Source organism: Phocoena phocoena, chromosome 6 (assembly GCF_963924675.1).
Source record: "Phocoena phocoena chromosome 6, mPhoPho1.1, whole genome shotgun sequence".
NCBI classification, from domain to species: domain Eukaryota; kingdom Metazoa; phylum Chordata; class Mammalia; order Artiodactyla; family Phocoenidae; genus Phocoena; species Phocoena phocoena.
Window position 1 is genome coordinate 94,719,272 of NC_089224.1, and position 11,431 is coordinate 94,730,702.

The 11,431-nt window shown below is 49.4% G+C and overlaps 1 protein-coding gene across 1 annotated transcript; it reads right to left on the bottom strand.

Annotated features, from left to right (window-relative positions):
- Positions 1 to 1,572: 1,572 nt before the first annotated feature.
- Positions 1,573 to 10,821, bottom strand: SLC46A2 (solute carrier family 46 member 2). Its single transcript, XM_065879480.1, has 4 exons — positions 9,584 to 10,821; positions 8,151 to 8,234; positions 7,581 to 7,737; positions 1,573 to 1,689 (listed from the first exon to the last, which is right to left on the bottom strand). The coding sequence occupies exons 1-4, from the start codon at positions 10,683 to 10,685 to the stop codon at positions 1,623 to 1,625; spliced, it is 1,410 nt and encodes a 469-aa protein (XP_065735552.1). The 5' UTR covers positions 10,686 to 10,821; the 3' UTR covers positions 1,573 to 1,622.
- Between the last annotated feature and the right edge of the window lie 610 nt (positions 10,822 to 11,431).

Here is an 11,431-nt window from a genome sequence, read left to right on the forward strand (position 1 = left end):
TTTTGATTTGCGCTTCTAAAGAGAAACTTAAAAAAATTTTTTTTATTGTGGTAAAAGTCACATAATATAAAACATACTATTTTACCCATATTGAACTGTACAGTTCAGTGGCACTAAGTACGTTCACATTGTCGTGCAACTCTCACCATCATCCATCTCCCGAATTTTTCACCTTCCTAAACTGAAATTCTGTCCCCTTTAAACACTGACTCCCCATTCCGCCTCCCCACCCCACCACCTGCTGGCATACCAGTGTACTTTCTGACTCTATGAATTTGACTATTCTAGGTATAAAGGGACTTTTTAAAGGCTCTGTCTTGATGTTGCTCCTCCTCACTGTTCCAATCTCACCTCTTGATTCCATTGCCCTGGATACCTCTCCCTCCGTCCCTCTTTTCTCCCCTCACGTTGATTTCGTATATTTGGGGATATTTTCACCTTCAGGCCTTCCAGCGTGTTCTTTCTGCCAGGAACGTCCCTCAGCGTCCCACCTTGATAACTCCTTATCTTTCCAGTCTTATGCCACTTCTTCTGAGAAGCCCTCCCTGCGCTCTTGTATCTGCATTACATGCTCCCTTATGTTAGCGTTTACTATAGGATACATCGTTGTTGCCTCCTGTTCTGTCTGCTCCACCCATTCGATAATACACTGGTAGGGCAGGAGCTGTCGCGTTCTTGCTGCATCTCAGCACCTAGCACGGTGCCGGGACCTTAGTAGATGTGCCATAAAGTTTTGACCAGTCCCTGCAAGGGATCAGCGATACAACTCTGAGCCCAAATGCTCTGAGATTTAAATGCTAGCTTTTAAGCATTTGCAAGCTTTAAGTTTAACCCTAGTCTAAGAATGCTATGTCTGAGTTCTAGTGGGAACCTGACCAAAGAAAGAAAGAATGATTCACACACGCATGCCGTGAATGTTGATTTTATTAGTAGGTGAGTCTTTTATACACATAATTAAAATAGGCTGTAAAAATAAGTACCTCAAAATAAAATGGCTCTTCGTCTATCACCCCTCTCCGTTGACACCTCCCACTTTGGGAAATACTGTTGACTGAAAGTATCCAATTATATTCCTTTGAAGAAAGCCTTTTGATATTTGCTTCTTAAAAACAACAGTAACAGCAAAACTACCCTGAAGTCAAATGCCTGAGCTCCAGATTTCTCTGGAGTTAGTTGTTCACAGATAACAAGGCCTTCCGGGAAGAAAGCTAACTTTTTTTCAAGTTTCTATTTTAAAAATATTGACTGACGTCCACTGTTGGCAGTGCTTACAAAACATCCCTTCCCTGTTCCCCTCGGGCTGTTGAAAATGTGTGCCTTTGAGTTCTCACACAGGACTCCTGGGTGTGACTAGTTACCATATGTTGGAGCCCTCATACCAGACAGAAGCCCCTTCCATTCCTGGAAGGAAAGGGGCTTCAGTGTCTGGTATGGCTGTGTGTGCGGCCTTCATATGAAAGTTCACACTCTACTGTCTGCAAAATGCTTTTTCCCTACCCACTAGGGACCCTCGAGCCAGAGCAAGTCGCTCTGAAGCTGACTCTGGCTGGAACTCGGGTTTCTTGAGTAATGGGTAGACTTTGGGGGCCCCGGCCATTGCTGGTGTTTCCGGCTCCCGCAGTTCAGCACCTTCCTCTCTCTGCGACGTCTCCATGCTGCAACCACGAGGCTTGCTTATAGGCCACGATGCTGTAAGAATTTACAATAGAGAATTATGAGAGAACAGCTGGACTGGGGCGGGGCGGTCTCTGGCCACCTCTGTATCACCGGTAGACGAGGAGGTTCTATCGGTTAGGGCAGCGGGATGCTGTACTGCATGAAGGGAGAGGGCCCGAGGGAACTCCTCTCACTCCAGCCTCCTTCCTGTCCCATAACGTCAAGAGCCCTTTGCATCTACATCTTCCTTTTCTTGGAGTCTCTTTCCATCTCACTTCTGCCCGGTGATGAACTCCCATGTGCACCTCGAGATCAAGTTTCGCTCCTCCCAAGCAGAATTAGCTGCATCCTCTTTTGCCTTTCCATAGCCCTTTTCTCTCTTCCATAACTCATTACATTGTTTAGAAATATTTGGAGATAAGTGAATGCATAGGAACGAGGAGCTCTAGTTGAAATCTCAGAAGTCTTTGTGACCTTTGGCATGTCCTTCGACCTCTGGTGTCCTCTGTTTTCTCAACTGTTTTGAGCTCTAGGAACCTCAGGTTCTAAGCTGGCACACAGTTCCTCCTGATGGATGGACCACATCTGGAGCTGCTGGATGGGGTGTGAACGTAAATCCAAACCCTTCTAAGGACAAGCTTTGTGGAAACTTCCAAACACTGATTCCCCACCTTCCATGAGCCCCAGGGCTCTCCACGGGGGAGCACTTACTGTACTTAGAGCTCATGGTATGACAGAGCTGGTAAGAGGCAAGCCAAGACTTAGAGGCTGCTAGCCCAGGAACACATGAACTCCGGTTGTAGGTCTGACTCCACAGCTCACCCCTCCCTACTGTGGACCATGACAGCACAGCCACGTGGTTGATAAATTAAGACGGGACAAGAAAACTTGTAAACCTAAGATTCTCTGCCCATTCGAGCAACTACCTCCTCCCCTTTAGTGTGCATTGTGTGCCTGCATTATACGCTAACTAGATCCCCTTAGAAGACACAGGAATTCCTACTCACCAAAAAAAAAAATAGCTATTTCCTCCTGGTGCCAGCAAGGTGACTCCCTAGGAGTTAACATTCCTTTCTCAATCCTGTAAGGGGTCACAATAACCCACTGCTCACCTTGTTGGACTATGTAAACTGTCAGTGTGTTACTTTGGTTTTGTTTTCTGGTCCACATTGGGAAATTTTTTAAAATTGGAGTATAGTTAATTTACAGTGTCGTGTTAGTTTCAAGTGTGATCACAGCAAAGTGATTCATGTATATATTCTTTTCCATTATAGTTTATTACAAGATACTCAGTATAGTTCCCTGTGCTATAAAGTACGTCCTCGTTTACTTACTTTATATATGGTAGTGTGTATATGTTAATCCCAAACTCTTAATTTATCCCTCGCCCCCCCACCCCCCCGCCCGCCCTGCAGTATGTTACTTTGATGTATAACCCATTGTCTGAAAAATTTATGTAGGGCTTCCCTGGTGGCGCAGTGGTTAAGAATCCACCTGCCAATGCAGGGGACACGGGTTCAAGCCCTGGTCCGGGAAGATCCCACAAGCTGCGGAGCAACTAAGCCCGTGAGCCACAACTACTGAGACTGTGTGCCACAACTACTGAAGCCTGTGCACCCCAACAAAAGCCACGGCAATGAGAAGCCTGTGCACCGCAAGCCTGTGTAGTCTCCACTCGCCACAACTAGAGAAAGCCCACGCGCAGCAACGAAGACCCAGTGCAGCCAAAAATAAATAAAATTAATTTTTAAAAAACTCAAGAAACAACTTATGTAACTGTGCCTTGACCTCTAACAGGTGGAACAGTCCTCAGAGTTTTCTGAAATACTGTCTCCCGGGTTATAATCCTTGGGATAGCATGACTAAAATTTTCTGTTTCTTTCTTAGATTGACTGTTGATCGATTTTCATTGATATGGTGATGGCCAACCCCTGACTTCATGGCCAGTCAACAGGCAGCTCTGGGATATGGATGGTCAGCAGTGCTGGCTAGTAGGTGTCACACCCTTCTGACAGATTTTTCATTCATTAAATACTTCGAGTGCACACTAAGCTCTCTGCTGGACACAGGATATGAGGTGAGCCAGACAGGTGTGGTTCCTGCCCTCAGGGAGCCTACAGTCTAGTTAGTGAGCAGGCTTGTAAAACATGATAACCACTAAATAATCATCAGCTATCACGCCATGGAGGAAAAGTACAGGAAGCTTGGGGAGCATATAATAGAAGGAGCGAAGTTAGATCGAGAAGGGATTTTTCTCAAATCCTCTTTGAGAAAATGGTGTTCAACTTAAGACCACAGCTAAGTTGTGTTAAGAAGGATGTGTGGGTAAGGAGCACGAGGGTAGGCTCCTGGGGCTGAAGCTTAGAATGGGGAGGGTGGTTAGTGGCAGGAGTGGGAGGCTGGATTATGAAGGACCTGTGGTCCACGGTAAGAAATTTGGGTCTGAAGAGCAGTGAAAGCCAAGCGCAGAGCTTTGGGCAGGAGGTGATGTGAACTGATGTACACACTCTAAGGAAATTGCTCTGGCCGCCTGGTGGAGAGAGGATGAGAGGGGAACACGTGTGGATGTGGGGAGCATGGCTCAGAGGCGAATTTGGTCCCCCAAGTGCTTGGGTGGCAGCAGTAGGCATAAAGAGAAAAGGATGAATTGGAGGCATATGTTGGAGGCAGAATCAATGTAGACCAGGTGTAGACCAGAACTGGAGAACATGGCTGTAACAAAGGAGGAGAGAAGGTGGTAGAGATCACGTGTCACTTCTGATAGGAAGAATTCAGGAGAGGGAGCAGCTAAGTACTGCAAGTAAGCTCTCTAAGGAGAAGGGGAGAGGTGGCACCCAGGTACCCAGGGACTCTTCTAAGAAGCAAGTCAAGGAGTGGCTGAGAACCAACTGCCTGGGTTCAAATCCTGTCTCTGCCACGTATTAGCTCTGTAATCTTAGGCAAGTTCCGTGACATCTTAGAGTCTGTTTCTTCATCTGCAAAATGGGGATAAAATAGTAATTGTCTCAGAGGATTGTTTGAGAAGGTTAAAATATATGAAATATTTAAAGTAGTGCCCCACACACATAATAAGGGCTGTTTAAGTGTTTGCTGTTATTATCTTTCAGAGAGGTTGTGGGGAGGAGAAGAACAGGATGGATGCAAAAGAACATAGGCTTGTAGATCTACTTTGGAGAAAAACGAGCCTACTCTCCTCTGAGGGCATCTGTTTTCTCTATGAAGCACGAGGTTTGGGTGGCCAGTGGGTTGCGGATGGGCAGAGCCAGAGAGTTATTCCCTCAGCATCTCCCTGTCGCGTGTAAAGAAGAACAAGCAGGAGAGGGCAGGTTCTCACGGTGACATGAAATTGACTCACTTTGGTACCAGGAAGGGCTGGGGCCACACTCCCTTCCTGCAGATGGGCTGTTGGCAGCTCAGCCCAGGAACCTCTCTCCTCCCAGCCTTCTGCCTTCCATGGCCTCCTCCACTCCCTGCTGTGACATGTCTTCCTGGGCTTTTATGTCATTGGAATGTAGCTTTTCTTTCTGTGGTTAGAGTTCTGGTCTTTCCTGCTAATAGCGCTTAATGATTGATGGTGCAGCCTTGGCCTCTTGTAATAATTTTTCAGGATCTTATTTACTTGTGACTTCGTGGAAGGGAAAGGTAATAGAAAAACTCCCTTTATACCAGAGGTTCTCAACCTTGGCTGTGTATCCGAATAAACTGGAGAGCTTTAAAACATTCCCGTGCCCAGGCTGCATCCCAGATCAACTGAGTCAAAATCTCTGCGGGTAGGAGCCAGACATCAGTAGTTTTTAAATCTCTCCAGGTGATTCCAGTGTACAGCAAGCAAAGGAGGCTTCGGTTGCACATGGGTCCCTCTACAGCTAAATGTCTACAACAGAGGAAAACAATTAGCAACTACTTAAGTGCCTCAATTCACATAAGCATTCAGTTACTTAAGATTGGGTCAAGATTCTGTCCCTGCTTCTGTGATACAAGACCATGCATATCTTAATCAAGATTCCATGCACACAGTGTAGGGCTGGGTCCAGGTGCATATTACATAGTACATTGGGGGGTAGGTGTCAAGGGCAGCACACCTGTTTCATGCACCCCAAAGTCTCTTAAAAAAGGGAAAGCATCTCTTTAGCACACATATGAAGCAATGAAACTGCAGAAAAGAACCAATTACTGCATATTCTCAATGCTTTCATTTGTTTATATCTCTAGCTATGACACACATTAACTAGTCAGACTTGTTTTCTTTTGTTGTTTTTTGTTGATTTGTTTAGGTCAAAGACACTATATTTCAACCAACTGCCAATCAAACAGGACTGGATAACTTCCAAGCGGCACGGCTACTAACCCATTACTCACATGGACAGAGAGCTGGGACTCCTGAGAAGTTTGCATTGTGGGTCAGCTCTAGCTAAACCCAACCTATTCAGCTGAGACTCTCATGAAAACAGTGGCACATGAAAAGGCCTAAGGGCTGGGCAGCTTGAGGACAGGTCTGGCTCAGTCCCACACCTTGAGAAAATGAGAACTGGCCCAAGAAGGCACTAGTAATCAAGTCTGCTGTTTTGTACAAATTCTCTCAGCTGTTTGATCCTCATATCTTATTATTTTCTCAACTATGAAATAAAGCAAAGAGCCTTCATGATTGATGGCTCCTGTCTCAGGAGGCTCAGGCTTCTGTGCAGGCAGGGACCTGTGCACTGCAATGTGAGAATTCAAAGATGATGGTGAGAATTCCACCATCCACTTCCCACCTGCCTTCAATTCTGGTCTACTCTGCTGCCTATAGCACCACCATTACTGATATGTAGGGCCCTGGTGTGCTACTGGTCCCTTTAAAATGCAAATCTATATATCAAGTCCCTTGTATCTTACTGTGGATATCAATAATCCTCTGGTGGGACTGATGCAAGTGTGAGATAACCACACCTTAGGGGGCCTAAACAGACCGAAACTGAGCTAATATGTAGCCACTAGTTAACATCGGCTACTGAACACTTGAAAGGTGTTCAAATGGAGTCCAAATTGAGGTGTGCTGTCAGTATAAAATACCAGAGTTTGAAGATTTAGTTTAAAAGACTCATTGATTTCATAAATTGATTACAAAGATATTTTGGATCTATTGGGCCAAATCAAATGTTATTAAAATCATTTCGTTACTTTTATTGTTTTTAAACATGGCTACTAGAAAATTTTAAATCACATAATATGGCTTGTACTTGTGGCTCGTACCAAATCTCCCTTGGATGGGGCTGGTCGAAGACTAGACTGTTCCATGTGGTCCATTTTGGTGACGATCTAGGCTGGCACTCTCCCCATGGGCCTGGAGTACCCCTCCTTTGCTTCTCTGTCCTTCCTCCTGCCTGTTATCTTCCAGACTTCAGCGCTCTTGTTTTGCAAACAAGAAAAGTCCCCCAGAGAGATCAAAGGAATTGCCCACGTCCTACAGGGAAGCTCACACAGTCCGGTGGCCGTGAGATTTAAAGGGCACTGAGCACAGAAGTTGCCAAGCCCTTGGAAGGTACAGACAAGAAAGAGTACCTGGAAGTGAGGCCGGCTGACTCTCACCTAAAGGAGACTAAACAAAAGAGGTCTGAGTGGTACAAGAAGGTTTCTAATCCCAGCCCCTGATTACAAGGAAGTATATGAGTTGCCTATAAATAAGTTGTATTACAAAACCACCAGGAAGTGAGCAATCTGGTCCCTCTGTTTATTACTTATAACTTTAGGGAATTTCCAAATCTCCAGATTATTAGTTTGGGGAAACAGGAGAACTTTTTCTCTGTGAGAGAGCCTACTCAGAACCCATTGTGTAATTGTTGAAAATAAATAATACTTTATGATAATGGGCTGGAAATGCTCCAGCAGTCCTTGACCTAAGCCCCAGGCCCCAGCCCAAAGAGCAGACGCTGGTTCTGTCTTACCCAATCGGGATGATGGCCAGGAAGGAGAGAAAGGAGGAGAGTGCAAAGCAGGTGCCAACGAACTTCTCCATGGTGAGCTGATAGATCTTGTTGAACATGGTGGATGTCACCACCCCGGTCAGAGCCAGGGACAGCTGCAGGATGACAAACACCTTTCCTGTGGAAGGGACCGAGGTTACCAAGGTTTTACTAAGCTGTCCCTCCATGTTCCCTGAGAGCTGAGTCTCCGGGGGGTTCTCAGGAGACCCCTCACCCTCCCCAGACTCCCTCTGTCTTCCTGGCTCATTTTACAGGATTCTTGCCTCCACCCAGCTGACTCTTCCCGTGGCCCCTGGATGGCAGTATCTCCCTTTGACTGTGGCTTTTCAGCGGCTGACTTTCCGAGTCTTTCCCACCCTCCTGCTCTCACTCGCTCCACTCCGGTTGGACACCAGTGTGTTTCTAGTGTCTTCAAGGCTGCTTCTGGAACTCTCTCCTGTGCCTTCTGCCAGTCCAAACCCTGTGCCTCAAGCCGACTGGCTCTGAAACCGTCCACCCAGAGAGAACCTCCGAGAAATTCCTTTCACTCACCATAAGAGGAGCCCTTGATGAGCTTGGACATTGCCGATCGGATGGTTGTGATGGGGATGAGAGCGAACAGCATGACGGCCCGAGCTGGAAAGGAATCACAGGAGAACACTCCTCACTGTAGCCCAGGCTTGGCCAAAGAGTAAATTAGAATAGAGCAAAGGCCTCCCCTACCCGCTCACCCACAATCCTATGTGGCCTTGAAGAAACGGTTTCTCTCCTGGCAGACTAGGACCCCCCCCCCACCTCCTCCCCCTGCCCCGGGCAGGCTGATTCTCTGAGCACATTGCTGCAGACCCGTCTGCATGGTGCCAAGCACAGTGGTGACAGAGGGTGAAGGGTGTCTTTATTGGTAGAGTTGTTTCTAGGGAAGTGGAGCTGATGTCACTCAGAACTCATTGCCTCCTGGGAGAGAGGTGTCTGCGCTTGCCGTTCATCGTCACCTCTGGGAGATGGTCCCAGGAGCTTTGGCAGACTGCATCTAGAAATGTGTGCCACTAACACACCTGCCACACACCCCTCCTTCCCTCGGGCCCTGTTCATTATCCCTTGGCGTGTGTGTGTGTGTGTGGTGGGGAAGGAAGGGGAGGGGGGACTCTGGCTCTTGCACACGGCCTGTTGAACTGGGAGCTGGCGAAAGGTAATCTTGCCATTTTGTGAGGGGTTTTTCTGAGTTGTGTGACCTCTGCCAAAGGACGGTCTCTGGGAACCATCTTGAGTTGTTCGAATATGTTAGCCACTAGCCAGCCACATGACTATTAATTTAAATGAAATAGTATGAAAAATTCTGTTAAGTTGCACTGGCCACATTTCAAGGGCTTCATAGCCATACGTGGCTAATAGCTAGTGTATTAGGCAGAAAGATACAGAACATTTCTATCACTGTAGAAAGGTCTGTTGGAGCACGGGCCAGAGCTCTCTGCTTGTGGGCTGTCTTTGTCCTCAGATAGGAACTTCATTCGCTTCCTTGAGGGAATGAATGTATTACATTAGCTGTGGAAGGCATTTATGGAGAATTTTTCTCTCTTTTTAAAAAGCTTGTGCTTGACCCAAAATGATTTTAATTAAAGGACTTTTTCAGCTGGATTACTTAATGTTTTATCCCTTTAAAACTGGGGAGAAGAAACTCAACCCCATCTCCTCCACTCGAGGGCATCCTGAAGGCTCTCCTGCTGACTCCAGGCACCACTGACCAGCCCTCCCTTGACTTCCTAGAGCTTTGGGCACCGCTCTGGTAACATTTCAGGGGCCACACAGGTAACAATACCGACAAACTCAAGTGCACATAATCCTGTCTCCCTTGTGTCTCCCAGATAGCAGGTATAATCTCCGGTGCTGAGCTGGGACACCTAGACCACAGCATCCCTGGGGTCAGCCCCATGACTCGGGGGATGTGCAGTGTCCTTATCCTGCCTCCCCAAGAATGCCAGACTCACCAATGTAGAACATGTATGTCTCTTTCACAAAAGCCAAGAGAAGGGCTCCAGACGCAAAGGAGACCATTCCAATCATGATCATGGTGGTGTCCTGGAAGTAGCGGGAGAAGACCAAGACGCCCAAGAAGCTGGTGATGAAGATGGTGTACCCTGAAGCCATACCATAGCCCAGCTGTACTTGGTTCCAACTCAGAGGCTCCCTCAGCACAAAAAGGGGCATCATGTCCACTGTGCCCACCACTGCCAGGTCATATATGATGGCACCCACAAAGAGCAGAGCAATAATGGTTTTCTTGGGCTTTGCTTTTGCAGGAGATGAAGGGTGCCTTAGCACACACTGCTTGTCTGTCGGATCAGGATCCAGGGTGTTATCGGTGCAGACTGTGCCAGACACCGGCTTGGCCGTGGACTCAGGGACCTTCAGCACCAAGAGGCTGTAGAAAAGGGCACAGGTGGCACAGCTCACGCTGAAGGCGGTCAGCACCAGGCCCTGGCTGGAGTGCCCGACTATCTGCTTGAAGAGGTGCCCAGAGATCATGCTCCCGCAGAATCCCGCCAAGCCCAGGATCAAGTCGATCACGATGAGGCGCAGGGAGCGGCGGCCCTCCGAGGAGCCGAGGGATCCCAGGGCCATGACCCCCGACCAGAACGCCGAGAAGCCACCGCACAGCCCGTTCAGCGCTGCCGCCCCGTAGAGCATCTCCACGGGCCAGTCTAGCAGCACCTTGAGCAGCAGCGCGAGGCGGGAGAGCATGAAGCCCAGCAGAGACATGCAGATGGAGATCTTGCGGTGGTAGCGGTCGCTGAGCCAGCCCAGCCCATAGGCCGACAGCAGGGGTGTCAGGCCCAACACAAGGTTGTAGATGATGTAGAAGTTGGAGATGGCCCTCTGCTGTTGGTTCTCTAGAGCCCCCGGGGTAGACGGGCTAGCGCTGTGGTTGGACAAGATCTCGCCTCCGAAGGACGCCTTCACCACGAGGAGCAGCCCCGCGTCGTAGAGGGAGGCGGCCATCTGGGTGGAGGCGACCACGGGCTCGATCCAGGTCGACACCTGGGAGCGAGACAGGGGGCCCCTGCACGGGCAGGTGGTCCCCGGGCCCATGTCGTCTCTCTGATGGGGGATGGAGGGAGGGGTTGTCCGCTGCTGCTGCCGCAGCTACTCCCGGGAGGGCGGGGGCGCAGCCCGGGTGCGCGCGGGGAAGCCTGCGAGCCAAGCTGCGCCAGGCGCAGGGCGCAAGTGACAGCAGCCAGCGGGGCAGCCCAGTGACCTCCGGGACCACGGCCACGCCTACCCGGACCAAAAAGGGCCACGCTCCGCCCCCGGCGGCGGAGCAGGACTGGCGGCGGCCCAGGGAAGTGAGGCGCGGGGGAGCGCGCGGTGAGTCTGGAGTCCGGCTGCAGCCCAGGGAAGCGAGGCGCGGGAGAGCGCGCGATGAGTCTGGAGTCCGGCTGCGCCCCCGCGTCACGCTGCTCCGGGCAGCGCGGCCGCCTGAAGGGCCGATTTCCGCACGGCCGGGCGTGCCTGGACCTCCCGCAGGTCGCTGGGCACCTTCCCCTGGGACTTGGCCCCCCCAAGGCAGGGGGCAAAATTCTGTACCTGGAAGGCAGTTTGGGGCAAGCCCTGAGGTGCCTGGGATCAGCGTGTTGGCGGCGGTGGGGGTGGGGGGTGGTGAGGTTTTATTTTGGGGTTTAAAAGTGACGAGGACCTATGTGCTGTGGGGAGCTGGGTAGCAGAGACTTTGAGAGAAATTTTTAAAACTCAGGAGTCCTAGTATCTCTTTGAGGTGCTGATTTCAATTCTTTTGGATACCGACCCCGCAGTGGGATTGCTAGATCATAGTGCTGCTT